This window comes from Sprattus sprattus (assembly GCF_963457725.1).
Source record: "Sprattus sprattus genome assembly, chromosome: 14".
In the NCBI taxonomy this organism is placed as follows: Eukaryota; Metazoa; Chordata; class Actinopteri; order Clupeiformes; family Clupeidae; genus Sprattus; species Sprattus sprattus.
This window is the reverse complement of record NC_137912.1, coordinates 28728091-28745137: the sequence shown is the minus strand read 5'-3', so window position 1 is coordinate 28745137 and position 17047 is coordinate 28728091. Positions and strand designations below refer to the sequence as shown.

At 39.2% G+C, this 17047-nt stretch overlaps 1 protein-coding gene across 2 annotated transcripts in view; it reads right to left on the bottom strand.

The window, feature by feature from the left end:
- Positions 1-17047, bottom strand: part of scyl2 (SCY1 like pseudokinase 2) — a 48241-nt gene that overhangs the window by 9666 nt on the left and 21528 nt on the right. The window contains exons 12-15 of one of the 2 annotated variants that reach the window (XM_080851125.1): positions 16545-16677; positions 15195-15313; positions 9603-9703; positions 7169-7244 (exon numbers count right to left, since the gene is read on the bottom strand). In XM_080851125.1, the coding sequence (XP_080707251.1) occupies positions 7169-7244; positions 9603-9703; positions 15195-15313; positions 16545-16677 (429 nt within the window). The remainder of the gene's footprint in view (positions 1-7168; positions 7245-9602; positions 9704-15194; positions 15314-16544; positions 16678-17047) is intronic. The other variant, XM_080851126.1, reaches the window with a different exon arrangement.

Genomic DNA, 17047 nt, shown 5'->3' with positions numbered 1-17047 from the left:
GATTTAACTGACTCTGAAAAGTCAAAAATTGTAAAAAGTCTTTCAGAAGGATGCAGCACTCTTGAAATTACTAAGATATTGGGGCGTGAGAACCATCAACGTTTTGTTGCAGATAGTCGACAGGGTCGCAAGAAACGTGTTGAGAAAAAAATATGCAAACGAATTGCCAAATATTTGAGAAGAATCAAACGTGAAGCTACCAGGAACCCATTATCCTCCAGTGCTGTCATATTCCAGAACTGCAACCTACCTGGAGTGCCCAGAAGTACAAGGTGTTCAGTGCTCAGAGACATGGCCAAGGTAAGAAAGGCTAAAAGCCGACCACCACTGAACAAGACACATAAGTTGAAACGTCAAGACTGGGCCAAGAACTATCCGAAGACACATTTTTCAAGGTTTTATGGACTGATGAGATGGGAGTGACTCTTGAGGGACCAGATGGATGGGCCCGTGGTTGGATCAGTAACGGGCACAGAGCTCCACTTCGACTCAGACGCCAGCAAAGTGGAGTTGGGGTACTGGTATGGGCTGGTATTATTAAAAATTACTAGTTGGACCTTTTCGTTGAACATGGACTCAAAATCAACTCCCAAACCTACCTAAGACACTTTCTTCAAACAGTCGTACAGGTAAAAGTCTGCATCTTTCAAGAAGACCATGATTTTTATGCAGGTTAATGCTCCAGCGCATACATTGAAGTACTCCACTGCGTGGCTTGCCAGTAAAGGCCTTAAAGATGAAAGAATAATTACGTGGCTCCCTTCCTCACCTGACCTAAACCCTTTTGAGAACTTGTGGAGCCTTCTTAAACAGGAAATGTACAGTGAAGGAAAACAGTTCACCTCTCTGAACAGTGTCTGGGAGGCTGTGGATGCTACTGTACACAACGTTGATCGTCAACAGATCAAGAAACTGTCAACAATTATTTTATCGCGCGTTAACGCAGGTTTTACTATTTTGCTCAAAGGCTTTTATTTTGTAAAAGTCTGCAGTGAAACCGGAAACGGATAAACCATAGATATATGTCTCGTTGCGTTGCCGGCAATCGGAGTCGAACGTCCGCACATGGCGGCCAACTTGTCACAGTCAGCTCGCTCATCCATAACATTGTGTTGGTAGCGTACATGTACAACCCGAATTCCGTAAAAGTTGGGACGTTTTATAAATGAAAACTAAATTACTTTCAAATGACATGAGCCAATATGTTATTCACAATAAAACATAGATAACATAACACATGTTTAAACAGAGACATTTTACAACTTTATGCACAAAATTAGCTCATTTCAAATTTGATTCCTGCTACAGGTCTCAAAATAGTTGGGACGGGGGCATGTTTACCATGGTGTAACGTCTCCTCTTCTTTATAAAACTTTTTCAAGACGTCTGGGCATCGAGGTTATGAGTGTCTGGAGTTTTGGTGTTGGAATTTGGTCCCATTATTGCCTTACATAGGTTTCCAGCTTCTGAAGTGTTCGTGGTCGTCTTTGACCTTGGACTTTGACGCAGGCCAATTCAGCAACCGGACTCTTCTACGACAAAGTCATGCTATTGTAATGGCTGCAGTATGTGGTTTTGCATTGTCCTGCTGAAATACACAAGGCCTTTCCTGAAATAGACGTCGTCTGGAGGGGAGCATAAGTTGCTCTTAAAACTTTATATACCATTCAGCATTCATAGTTCCTTACAAAACATGCAAGCTGCCCATACCCTATGCACTTATGCACCCCCATACCATCAGAGGTGCTGGCTTTTTAACTCGACGCTGATAACACGATGAAAGGTCTCCCTCCTCTATTGCCAGGAGGACACAGCGTCCATGATTCCCAACAATAATGTCCAATTTGGACTCGTTTGACCATAAAACACTATTCCACTTCAAAATAGTCCATTTTAAATGAGCCTTGGCCCACAGAACACAACGGCGCTTCTGGACCATGTTCACATATGGCTTCTTTTTGCATTACAGAGCTTTAGTCAATCATGCCGATGATCGATGCAGTGTCGTCTGAGGGCCCGAAGACCACAGGCATCCAATAAAGGTATTCGGCCTTGTCCCTTACGCACAGTGATTTCTCCAGTTTCTCTGAATCTTTTGATGATGTTATGCACTGTAGATGATGAGATTTGCAAAGCCTTTGCAATTTGACGTTGACGAACATTGTTTTTAAAGTATTCCACAATCTTTTTACGCACTTTTTCACAGATTGGAGAGCCTCTGCCCATATTTACTTCTGATAGACTCTGCCTCTCTAAGACATCCGTTTTATAGCTAATCATATTACAGACCTGATATCAATTAACTTAATTAGTTGCCAGATGTTCTCCGAGCTGAATCTTTTCCATTTTTTTTTGCTTTTTCAGCCATTTGATGCCACTGTGCCAACTTTTTTGAGACCTGTAGCAGGCATCAAATTTGAAATGAGTTCATTTAGTGGATAAAAGTGTAAAATGTCTCCGTTTAAACATTTCTTATGTTATCTATGTTCTATTGTGAATAAAATATTGGCTCATGTGCATAGGCGTAGATTACGGGGGGGACAGGGGGAACATGTCCCCACCACTATTTGTCCCCACCACTTTAAAAAATGTGCAAACCAATTGCGACTGAAAAAATTTGGCCTAATTTAGACAGGTTTTTTCCCGACACCGCCGACATCTGCGCGTAGATGGCAGATTTAAACACACCGCAGGAAGTTCCTCAGGACGCCTGTGAAAAAATTAACTTTAAAACAACAACTTTAGATAACCAAGCGCTCGGCCTTGGTTCTTGTAAAGTGCCTGAAGATAATGCCATCTTTAATGATGCAATACAATTGACCCAGTAACTGACGGATTCAAAGCAACATGTGTATGAATAAAATTGATATGCGTTATAGTATTTCTCAACCTACCTGGATTATTCGTCAAATCCTGCCGTTACTTTGAGCACATTGTACCATTACAGATTTGGCTTCCATGCAATGATAACAGAACACCAACCTATCTACTATTCTTCTAGTATTGCAAAACAATGTTCTTTAAGTTCAAGTAATGACGAACATTCTCAAAATTGAAGATCCATTTTAATGCTAATATGCCTTACAGATATCGGGTCGCGTTTACACGCACTATGGGGATGTCGGGGACTCTCGCTGGGCTGTCGGGCGAATGGTACGGGGCTGTCGGCTGAAATTCGGCCGACATCTGTAGGCTACACCGACAGTTAAATTTGCGTTTAGACGCTGAAAAAAACTGTTGGTGTACAGTTGTCGGCTCTGCCGACATCGCGAAAACCTGTGTGTAAATTGGGCCTAAATCATGCGATAGGCGCGCACGATGACATCCTCACAGCATGCACACCTGCCTGGCTGCGTGTGGAGCAAATGAGGGGGAGGGGATTGTGATCATTGTAATGCAACGTTGAATGGATGAATAGCTTACATAAGCATTACATTAGGGTACCCAGCACTTTTCAAACCACACTCAAACCATGACCATATATAACCATAGCTTGCTCAATTTTCAACCGATTTTTAAACGGTTTGGTTTGTTATAAACGTCAGAGATGTAGTTATGACACTGCATACCTGAATCATTATAATAATCATTATAATTTGGTTTTCACATGAAAATAACATTAAACAGAACAGATAGGTGCAATAAATACACACATGCACAAGGTATTTATGTAATTTGTGTTAAATCATTATATAAACAATTTACTCAGCATACAGAATGGCAGCATGAGATATATGTATACTTTTATAATAGGAATATTACTAATATAATACAATAATTTGAATTATTACATGTTTCGTTTAAACAAGTAATATTTCTGTAGTAGTAACTGCTACTATATAAAAACTGCACTGAAAGTGTTTTCTGGTTTCTCACTCTAACAGGGACATTTGGTACTGAATATAGACTGGTTATGCTGCTCTCTGATGAAAGTAAAATGTTTCTGCTGTTACCTAATACATTGCCTGTTTAAATTATATGATTGTGGCTCAGGATTTTGTGGCCAGTTTTTTTTCTGTTTCACATAGAAACAGGATAACATTCATTTTAATTTTGTATTTGCTTTGGTAACATTGTTTAAGTTGAGATTTACACTGAATATTGTATTTACCTGCTGATGTTAAAAGTGTTTGCACAACACATGTTATGGCACTTTCGTTCATATGGCAGAATAAAATAAAAGTGCACTGTACACTACTTTTGAATTCGGGGGAAGTGGTAGACCCCTTGAGCAAGGCACCTAACCCCAATCACTGCTCCCCGGGTCGCCAAAGGCAGCTCACTGCTCTGGGTTAGTGTGTTTCACTGTGTGCTTCACTGTGTGTATCACTACCCTGGATGGGTAAATGCAGAGATAGAATTCAGAGTGTGTGTGTGTCACTATCTCTGCCATAAAACATAGTCACTAGACAATTGACCCTTCGCTACGGCCCGCCCACCTTAACTACTGTTGCCATGCCTGACAAGCTTTCGTACCTGGCATATCAATCTCAATGATGTATGTACCGTTATCTCCCTCTGGAACGAAATACTGTTTTCTGATTGGCTAATGGGGTGTACAATAGGTTCGTATAGATGGACACCTTGGACGTAGTCCCAGTAGAAAAGTTAAATCGCCGTTCCATATCAATGCTCTTGAATGGTTACCATTGACAACCAACGTAACATTTTTTTTTCTTCAAAAAACGCACTACTTTCTCTAACGGGAGCACTAGGCTTCAAATCAAGAATTCATCAGGTTATTATGCATATTAAGTTTCCTAAAGATAAAGGAAATTCTAAATAATAATAATAATAAAATAAAAAACTTTTTGGATGTTGTAAACGGGCGATAAGCGGGATAACGGCCTCCGAGCTGTCCAGTTCTACAAAGATAATGGACTTCGCGGCGCAACACCACTCCGCTGCGCGTCGTCCATTATCTTTGTAGAACTGGACAGCTCGTCGGCCGTTATCCCTTACTTATCTGACGTCCCCAGAGAGATAATACTAATTTCTGGAGTTCAGGGGAGATCTCTGAAAGAACGAGGCAAAATGGGCTTCAGTATGCTTTAAAGGGATATATACATGATATATGCGCGAAGTCAGACAATGGGGAAATACATATTGAGGCCAAAGCGTAGGAACTGACACCGGGAGAGCAACAATCGGATTGGGGAAATCGTGTGTCGGCCGTCCATTAACAAAATGCTAAAATATATTGAACAGTATGTCAAAAGCGAGCCTGCATCTTGTCTCTTACCATTTTATTTTACATTAAAATGTACGCTTTCTAAACAAAGAACCGTAATCATTTGCAAGCAATACTGAGATGAGTTAACTATCCGCTAGCTTGATAATATTAGCTTGTCCTCATGTTGGACACTTAACAAAGTGCCAAAATACATTCAACAGTATGTCAAATGCGATCAGTAGATATGTATCTTATAGTCTCATTTTACGTTAAAATATATGCATTGTGAACAAAGGACCGTAATTATATGCAAGCATTACTGAGATGAGTAAGCTCACTTGCTAACATTAGCTTGTTCTTAACTTGGAGCAAATGTAAGTGTTCTTCGTAATCTTCGAGACATTCAGCTGCGATTTGGGCCTCCCACACTTCTTTATCCACTCACGGCATTTCTCATATTGAGTTTTGGGTTTTGGGAATGGAAAAAAATTCAACCCCACCCTCCAAACTCTTTGACTATCGGCTGTCGGTTTTGCACAACCCATAGGCACAGTGCTTCGGAATCTTCACTTTGCTCAAAAGCTTAGGCCGTGCTTAGTTACAGTTGCTAAACTACGATTGGCCTGGGGCGGTTTTCAGGCGTGGCTTAGCGAAGGGTCAATAGGGCTCATTTCCATTATCGGATTTCGCGTATACAAATGCGATTAATCGTGATTAATCATGGAAATCATGCGATTAAACATTTGAATCGTTGCCCAGCCCTACTTATTACTGTTACTGAAAAGAAGGGTGGCTATATTGGTCACTGATTTTTTTTTTTTTTAAATGTCAGAAATGTTTATTTGTTCATTTTGAGTTGTTTGTTTATTATTCTCACTTTAATATATGGAAATAAACAAGTGAGATGGGAAATTCTTCGTTTTTCATTTAGTTGCATAATAATTTTGCACACTTATAGTTGCCCAATAATTGTGCACACATAGATATTCTCCAAAGAAAGCCAAAACCTCACTTTTACTTTCTTAAATATTCAGGTTTGCGGTTTATTGACATTTCAGATTGACCGAGAGCACTGTAGTTAATAAAATAAATCCTCAATAATACAACTTGCCTAATAATTGTGCACACAGTGTACCGTAGGTTGCTATGTTTGTAGCCCATGAATCCCTTTCAACCTTACAGCATCCCCACCTATCTAAGGCATCATCCGATGAGGAAGAGGCATCTGACAGCTGAACTTCAGCTCAGCACATCTCATTATTCCAAAGACCACAACAGGATGGAGAGGAAGATCTTAATAATAAAGAGCTATTGGATCATTCGGAAGAGGACATGACAAACAAGTTTGAGGAAGGCTAATGTAGTTGAGACAATGTTTCAATGAGTTAAGACTAGCAGACTTAATCTAAGACAGAGACCTATGGTTTGAATGAGTTAAGATTAGCAGACTAAATCTAAGACAGAGACCTATGGTTTGAATGAATTAAGATTAGTAGACTAAATCTAAGACAGAGACCTATGGTTTGCATTATTTTTTCTGATTAGCCTTTTTTACTAAATGGTTTGGTACTCGCTCACTTCAAGTATTGAGCTCAGTTTTGGATTATTTCTAATTTGTTGGTAATCCAATGTGATAACATTCAGTTTCAAAGTTGCATCAGGTGGTAAAAAAACTAAAATATTACTACAGTAAAATTAGAACAATTAGAAAAATTAGGTAATTCTAAAAACATAGTTAAAAGAAACTGCTTTCAAACAGTGAAAGCATGTTTATGACACCATGCATAAACACATACAAAAATAAAAAAGAAGAAGACATTGGGGAAACTGTTTCAGAGTACTAGCAGTGTGGTGGGTTAGGAAACATTGACATTTTAAAAATGACATACTGTACCAATTAACATTTCAAACATTACATACTGAACTTAACTATACTTGTATGTAAATTATTAATATAGGCAAATGAACCTGCTTCATTCATCCTAAAGCACGTACTTCACTCACTTGATTTGTACTTTTGGATATACTGCTGGACTCCACTGACTGATTCATCTGGTTCAGATTGAGGCTCCTACAGAAAGCACACATGGAAATAAACGCTTCTGTCAGCCATTTAGCATGAGCTCATCTTTTAATGTAGGTTCTCTGACATAGAATACTTGGAGACATGGACTGTTCTTGTGAAGCCAAGAGTGATATTATTTGTAAAGTACATGCCAATATTAGTGCATTTTAAAAATTCTTGTTGCCTTGAAGATCTTGCGTAACATGCTATCTTATGGTCACAATATTTTCAGTGAACCCCCATTAGATAAACAATCACATGGTGCTTGGATAACAAGGTTAGCTGCTAACGTCTATTTTCTTATTCTAATTCTCATTTACATGGCTTTTCACCACATTAATCTGACTGTACAAGGCAAGGGGAACAAACTGTGGTCTATTCTGACAGTTATACAGTGCCACTTTAAAGTATGTGAACCCCTTGACCACTTAGGAGTTTTCTGTTGTTTTACCATGATTTTTAAATTTTTTTCATCACCAATTTTCCATAGAAGGAATGTCAGGTTTATGTTTATCATTTGCATGTACTTTTTTTAGAGGGAATTGTTTGAGTAGCCAAAAGACTACATGAAACATGGAAATAGTCCATTTCAAAAGTAAGTGAACCCCCAGCTGAATTGGTAAAGTCAAGCAGGTAACAGATTCAGTGAAACTTATTTGGGTGCTTACTTAGTCAATTAAGCAAACCGATCATCTGAGACATCCTTAGGGAAAGGTTTGGGCAACACAGATTAAAAGAGAGAGGAAACCAACCAAATAACTGTAGTGCCAAGGTGTACCCACACAGATCAACAATGCCGAAAGGAAACAAGATATCCGAGAACATCAGGAAGAAGGTTCTGACAGCCCATCAGTCTTGGGAAAGCTATAAGACCATCTCCAAAAGATTCCAGCTCCATCCATCCATCCAAGACGAATAATTTTGAAATGGAGGGCATTCAACATGACCGCATCTCTGCCTAGAAGTGGACGCCCATCAAGACCATCACCAAGAAGCACCAGAAGAAGAATAAATCAGGTAAAAGTCAACCCACACATCACCTCTAAAGAGTTTCAGACCTCTCTGGCAGCATCTGGGGTAAATGTACATGGGTCTACAATCAGACGAAAATTGAATAGACATGACATTCATGATCGGGTTGCTAGAAGGAAGCCTCTGCTCTCAAGAAAGAACAAAACTGCCCGTTTCAACTTTGCCCGAGAGCACTTGGATAAACCAAAGGCCTTCTGGAAGTCCCTTCTTTGGACAGATAAGTCCGAGATAGAATTATTTTGTCACGATCAAAACCAACAATTTTCGTCTGATTGTAGACCCATGTACATTTATCCCAGATGCTGCCAGAGAGGTCTGAAACTCTTTAGAGGTGATGTGTGGGTTGACTTTTACCTGATTTCTTCTTCTTCTGGTGCTTCTTGGTGATGGTCTTGATGGGCGTCCACTTCTAGGCAGAGATGCGGTCATGTTGAATGCCCTCCATTTCAAAATGATTTGTCTTGGATGGATGGATGGAGCTGGAATCTTTTGGAGATGGTCTTATAGCTTTCCCAAGACTGATGGGCTGTCAGTACCTTCTTCCTGATGTTCTCGGATATCTCGTTTCCTCTCAGCATTGTTGATCTGTGTGGGTACACCTTGGCACTACAGTAGTTTGGTTGGTTTCCTCTCTCTTTTAATCTGTGTTGCCCAAACCTTTCCCTAAGGATGTCTCAGATGATTGGTTTGCTCAATTGACTAATTAATCACCCAAATAAGTTTCACTGAATCTGTTACCTGCTTGACTTTATCAATTCAGCTGGGGGTTCACTTACTTTTGAAATGGACTAATTCCATGTTTCATGTAGTTTTTCGGCTACTCAAACAATTTCCTCTAAAAAAAGTACATGCAAATGATAAACATAAACCTGACATTTCATCTATGGAAAATTGGTGATAAAAAAATGAAAAATCATGGTAAAACAACAGAAAATGCTTAAGTGCTCAAGGGGTTCACATACTTTCAAGTGGCACTGTAGATACAGATAATGTTGGAAGGAACCTAATGTGTAAAATGCAAGAGCAGTAATGGCCACTGCAGAGATGGGGAGCGGGTGGGTGATGACAGTGCAGGCTTGTCCTGCCTTAGTCCAATGAGCCACACTTTCAGTAAAGGGAACTCTATTGGGAATGTACTTGCCAGATAAGATAACTGGAAACTGATGTGTTTGTTATATGTGTATTCAAATCCTAAACCCAACTCAACCAACAAATCAGGCCATTTTTGCAGCATCTGTGCTGGTACACTAAGGGGCAAAATACATAGCTTTAGATCAGAGTGTCTGCTACATGGATAGTAATAATAGTATTTGTTAAAAAGATGACAAACACCTCTGTTGTTCCTGCATACTATGGAGCTGTTCCAGTTTGGTCTTGTGTTCGGCCTCCATTTTGCCCAGCATGTCCCTGATCACGGCCATGAATGAGTTGAACTGAAAACAATCAAGATAGGGTAAGAAGTGGAAAAGGGACTGCATTTAGTACAGAGAGATTGTAGAAGTAGACACACAGAGGCATGTTTTTTGCAAAACATACCAGAACACAAATGTACAAATCCTGACACAAAATCTGAAAAGTCCTATCCATCCAAGAAGCAGAAAAAAAACCGAATCCATGCTTTCAATACGTTGCGTATAAACTACTGCAATGCTTTCCTGTCTGGATGTAGTGACAGCTCACTAAAGAGCCAACAGAACGTGGCTTCTCACATTCACAATAGAACGGAAACAAATATGAACATCTCTCATCGAAAAGCACAATATGAGACAGAGCCTTCTGCTACCGAGCCCCCCTACTGTGGAATAGTCTTCCCGCTTCCATCCGAGATGCAGACACCCTTTCCATATTCAAAACAACCCTAAAGACATTCCTCTTTAGTGCAACCCATAGTTATGAATAATGCATCAAAAGCCCATCACCTGTCACAACACTCTTCACTTCTTCATGCTGGCCATGTAGTTGTGTTTAGCAGGAGTGTGTTATAGACAGCGCTTGCTGTACTGTGAAGGAAGCCCTTTACGGATCCCAGGAACAGCATGTGACGCATGCCAACCAGTTGGGCACTGTTGTCTATCCTGCCACCCTTGTTAACCTAACTCAAATTTGCATGCACCATGTCAGCCAACAACAACTAAACATAACTCATCAAAACCAAACATAAACTAATTTCTTATACACCTTGCTGGGCAGCCTCTCCCTCTCCTTGTATATCATATTGCTAATGTGAATACTGATAGTGATAAAGTGGCCATTATACTAACTGTTAATTGTTTACCTAAATGTATCTCCTTATCTGTTAATCAAAGTGATGTACACTAACCAATTGTTATCTCTCTTACTGTTACTGAATGCCTGCTTGCAGCTTTCTGCTGGTTAAAAACATCCAGGTGACAACACTGACTTGAGCTCTTCATTTGTAATTGGATCACCCATGTTAACAGCCTCTAAAAGCACCTAAACCAGCATAGAAGTACTTTCCCTGTAAATTCCACACTCCAGAATAAAAATTTCATGCGAACAATTAATAAAATATTGAGCTGATAGCTGTTTAAAACTTAAAAAGAAAATTGGTTTCTTTAATAATATCTATGATGCGGTAACTAGGAAAGCACTACAAACAGACGTTAGTGCAACAACTATATTCTAGTCAAGTCACTAGTCAGGACCACTTGAGCATGTATGCACATGTAGGTAGGCTGTTCAGATAGGCTCTATGTGAGAAAGTAAAGATATGCCGTCACCCGGTTAGTTGCTAATTAAGTCTGCTAGTAGTTGGAATTATCTTACTAGAAGACTTGACTTACAACTGTTAGATTTAGGTAGATTTCATATATCAGACCATAACTTCACATACCAGGCCACATCTCAATTAGACTCCCACTCTCGAATTAAATACACCACCAGACCATAGCCATCACACATGGTTCCTGGCCTTCGAGTGTCTTGGAGCCAGAGCTATTGGGACTCTGATTGTTGGCTTTTGTCTACAGCCACGACAAGATGGTTGTAGCCAAACATAATAGTATTTACATGGCCTTACCTGGCTTTAGGCCTTGGTCAAAGCCAGACCTACCCTTTGACCTCCATTTCATAACCTTTCAGGTGGTTTTGATCTTACATGCATCTAGTTACATATTATTATAATACACATTACATTAATTCTTGACTTTCTTGAATTACTTACACTAGTGCAGTGCCCGTAGGAATTATGCATTATGTAGTGTTAGCAGACGTAGGTGTAGCTGTTGGGTAGTGTAATAGCAAGACATATTTGCACTCCACATGGGTACAGGTTACACTGAAGTATTATTGTGATGCATGTTTCCTTTTCATTAAGAAATGTTTTAATGTTGTATAGCCTTTTTGGAGATATACCAACAAATAAAGTTTGAGATTATGTAGTGGATGCAGTTGAATATAGATGTCAAAGTTGCAGTCTAAACTATAAACTAAATGTCATAAAGAAAGAAATTATTTAAAATGAAGTTATGGTTGAAATAGGATCACTTCTTTATTGTAAGGGTAAGTGTAGGGTAAGAATGGTCATGCAGTTGGACTCAAATGTAGGTTACTTTTATTGAATGTATGTACTGTACTGTATGACTTTGATGATGCTAACTTTGACAGCCCACTCTCAGACAGATCGTAAGCTAATAATGTCCTTACAATGGGAACACAGTTTAAATACTCTGACTGGAGATGGCGTTACTATCCCCCACCCGAATTCAGTGCAGGACTGGGAGGATAACATGACGACGTGGCCCAACATAACTTACAGCGAGATTTGCGAGTATTTCGTGGACTCCATAGGCACAGATGGGAAAGCAATGGACAATCTGAAAGCCTCCGAGGCTTATCAATATAAGCTAACATTTGTAGCGGTGTAGTACTCCACTTTTGCGTTGTATAGGCAATTTTAGGCACAAATGCATTTCACCTCTTTCTCTGAATTACTACACTACCCATAATGCCTCACTACCCATAGTGCCTACGGGAAACGATAACCCATAGTGCCTACGGGAAACGATAAAATACAAATATCTCACAAACTATGAATTCAAAAATCTTCAAAATCAAGGATGCACAGGTTCATGACATGCGTAAGCTACATGCGAAATCTCATAACTTAACGTAATTAACGTCAGGGAGATATGCCCTAGACAGACTGACTGACTGACTGACACAGAGATTTCTGGATTTATAGATAGATTTTCTTATAAATCACAGACTGTTGCATAAAGTTCCATTGAATTGAATGGTCCAACTTGAACCAAGGAACGGACTATTGAAATGGCCTGAAATTAGCCTGAATCTTTTCTTTAAACTGATTAACTGCTGCTTCTTACTGGGTTGTTTTATTAACATATTGACTAATGTTTGGAACAGGTAGTTTGTATGGAATCAGATCAATGCCATAAATATTTTGTAATCTGTAATATAGATTTTGTATCTGTAATATTGATTTTGTATAGTGAAACCATCTACACTTTCAAAACCTATCTACAGATATGGATTTCAAATACGAAATGTATCTACACTTTCAAAAACTATCTTCACTTTCAAAATCTATTTACAGATACGGATTTCAAATACGAAATGTATCTACACTTGCAAAAACTATCTACACTTTCAAAAACCTATCTTCACTTTCAAAATCTATCTGCAGATATGGATTTCAGTTACGCATTACAGTTAGCATTACGGATTTCAAGTACGAGTTACGGATTTCTGTTAAGAATTACAAAATCTTTTTAGCACGGTCTTAACTTCCTTTCTAAAGAGCCAATCAGCGCTTTTTGCAGATTTTCTAAAGCGCCAATCAACACATTGTATCCTGTACTGACTAGCCAATCAGCGCTAGCTTGCTGGGAACTGGGAAAGTTGAGTAAAACGGTGTAGGCAGCTGTCATGGATCAGAGACCGAGAAATGGCACAAGTAAGAAGTCCTATATTTGGAGTTGTTAATAAAGTCATTGTAAAACGCACAATCAGTCAGTGGTTTTCACTCCACACTTCGTTCCACCTGTTTCAAAGATCCTTGTTGTATGGAAGATATTAGGATCTGCTTTGGTAGCTAACGAAAGCTAACGTTAGCATTTTCGTGACCGATCTCTTATTCACATTTAATTAAGTTAACCATGAACAGTATTCATATGACCCATTATCACGATGAGAACATTTAGCAGACAGACTGCTATTGTCTTGTTCTCCAGACACATGCAAAGTGATGGTGGGGGTATACCGTTAAGTGCATATGCATCCTCAACAACTGGATAATGACCAGCCTGATTTCAAAACAACCTTGCAATGTCATTTTCGTTTCTTTTCATGGCACTTTGGGGTAGCCTATTTGTAACCATTTTCTGAAGTCTTCTTTATTGTGTATTTTTTGTGGAAGCGAGTTTTCTAGCGTCTCAGTGGAAGAGATATATGAGGCAGCAAGCGAGACCAATTTCTTAGTTACAATGCGTTCTGCACCCAAGCGATCTCTAATTCGCCAGAGCCTAAGATTAACTAAATAGTACAGGTGTTCATCAGCCCTTTGGGCCAGACATAAGGCATGCTTGTTAAACTTCCCCCAAGGCGTTCGTACACCGAATTTTATTCAAACCATGCGGGGGAGACCCCAGATCTCTCCCTAGGCAGAGCGGTGGCAGATTTAGGTTATAAGTATTGAATAATAATGAGCGGGCCAGCAGTTGCCAGCAAGCTAGCGCTGATTGGCTAGTCAGTACAGGATACAATGTGTTGATTGGCGCTTTAGAAAATCTGCCAAAAGCGCTGATTGGCGCTGATTGGTAATTCGTAACAGAAATCTGTAATGCGTAACTGAAATCCGTATCTGGAGATAGATTTTGAAAGTGAAGATAGTTTTTGAAAGTGTAGATACATTTCGTATTTGAAATATGTATCTGTAAATAGATTTTGAAAGTGAAGATAGTTTTTGAAAGTGTAGATACATTTCGTATTTGAAATCCGTATCTGTAGATACAGATACTAAATCTATATTACAGATACAAAATCTATATTACAGATTACAAAATATTTATGGCATTGATCTGATTCCATAAGTTTGCCAATGGCAACAGTCATTCATTTCTTTGCAGCGGTCATTATAAAGAATTATCAGACCTCCGAACCTTGAGATGGACCATTCAATTCAATGGAACTTTATGCAACAGTCTGTGATTCATAAGAACATTTAAGTAATTCAAGAAAGTCAAGAATTAAAGTAATGTGTATTATAATAATATGTAACTAGATGCATGTAAGATCAAAAGCACCTGAAAGGTTATGAAATGTAGTGAGGAAAATGCTCCCATCTCTTGCCAGCCAGTTAGCATCTTGAGAAGACAGCCTTTCACATTCCTTACATGACTGAGGCCGAGTTTGATCGGGATGCAGAACAGTTACCTGGTTAAGGTTTAGATGGGTGTCAGTACTCAGTGATATCAGAACAGTTACCTGGTTAAGGTTTAGATTGTTGTCAGTACTCAGTGATATCAGAACAGTTACCTGGTTAAGGTTTAGATTGTTGTCAGTACTCAGTGATATCAGAACAGTTACCTAGTTAAGGTTTAGATTGTTGTCAGTACTCAGTGATATCAGAACAGTTACCTGGTTAAGGTTTAGATTGTTGTCAGTACTCAGTGATATCAGAACAGTTACCTGGTTAAGGTTTAGATGGGTGTCAGTACTCAGTGATATCAGAACAGTTACCTGGTTAAGGTTTAGATTGTTGTCAGTACTCAGTGATATCAGAACAGTTACCTGGTTAAGGTTTAGATTGTTGTCAGTACTCAGTGATATCAGAACAGTTACCTGGTTAAGGTTTAGATTGTTGTCAATACTCAGTGATATCAGAACAGTTACCTGGTTAAGGTTTAGATGGGTGTCAGTACTCAGTGATATCAGAACAGTTACCTGGTTAAGGTTTAGATTGTTGTCAATACTCAGTGATATCAGATGAGGAAGGCTCTTGGCAGCCAGGTGCTCTTTTGGGATCCCCAGCTTCTTGTGGGTAAAGGTGCATTTATAAATTCCTGTTGAAAGAAAATATCCCTGATGAAGTAATTAAGCATGTTACATTCATATGATGAAAACTATTTAAATAACAGTATGGCATTACATTCCAAAATAAATTCCACTATACTGTAAAGGGTGCATGCTTGGAAAATATTTTGGAAGGCAGTTTCCTTCTGGGGCAGCCGTGGCCTACTGGTTAGGGTTTCAGGCCGGAAACCGTAGGGTGGCCGGTTCGATCCCCGACCAGTAGGAAAAATGTGGGCGTGGGAAGTGGTAGACTACTGCTCTCCCATGCCCACATCCACGGCTGAAGTGCCCTTGAGCAAGGCACCTAACCCCGATCACTGCTCCCCGGGCGCCGCCAAAGGCAGCTCACTGCTCTGGGTTAGTGTGTAACCTCACTTCACTGTGTGTGTGTCACTTCCCTGGATGGGTTAAATGCAGAGGTGGATTTCAGAGTGTGAGTGTCTACACCACCTCTGCCATAGAGAGGACTTTCACTTCACTTCTTGTATCAGCGTTAACCTGTTTGCAACATGCCTTGTCTCACGCCTTTAAATGAGTCAATTATTATTACTGTTCTTCATATTGGATGTAGCTTACTCCTGCCTTTGAGAGTGAATGTAGCTTAAAAATGCATAGGTAATAGTGTACAGTAGCATCATGAATCAGTCAAAGCAGTCAGTGTAAGACAAACTGATTGGCACATCTACCAAATATTAACTGAGTTAGCAGCGTGCTTCACGACAGGTACATTTAGTCTTGCATCTTGATTAACAACAGTAATAGCTTCATTTCAATCTTTCAGGAGGGGCAATACCACATGAGAGAATGCTCACTGTAAACACAATACAAATGTTATGCAATAATAACTTATTTTGAGACAGACTTTTTATCCTAGAAGATGGCCAGGAAAATGGAGCAACCGTAATTTTTGAACAACTTCATGCAGTTGATAAGCAACTGGATGAGTATACATACCATATTTTGCAAACTACAAATTTCTCCAGATTATTAGTCGCTTTGGTGTATAAAAAATAATTTATATTTAATTTTGGAACTGTCAGGAATCAAACACTTATATAAAAAAGCAACGTACACTAGGCAGAAAATGACAGGTCGAGCTCTACTTTCTATGTCTACTAAAATATCTATTTGCAAGACAACCATATTACACAACAAAAGCACTTAAATTGCTCTCAAAAGTCTATTGAAGCTAATAAACAACAAATCCATAAAGTCCATTACCCAGAATCCCCATGAGGACGGCAGGCTCTCTAGAGGGGATCTGCTGTAGAAAGGGCAGTATCTCTTCAATAACAAACCATTTGTCCAGGTATTCAAGAATCTTCCCCAAACACACCAAGGAATTCACCCGGACCTGCAAACAAACAGACAGGAAAATAATCAGCTACAGTGCCCTCCACAAATATTGGCACCCCTAGTGAATATGAGCTAAACAGGCTATAAAAAAAAACTGTCTTTGCTGTTAAACCTCTCGGTTGTCACTCAAAATATTCACAAAAATCTTACCTTTTCATTGAAGTAAAATTATTGAAAAAAATAAAAACTGTTGACATTAAATTTTTTTTTTTTCCCAAAACATGTGTGCCACAATTATTGGCCCCCTAGAAAAATCTTTAATTAAAATCTAACTGAAGTATATTTCCAGTCATATTTTACATTTTTAAGTTCACCTGTTTGATAAGGAACTCTTATGACCAACCACAGGCCAAATTCCATTAGTCATT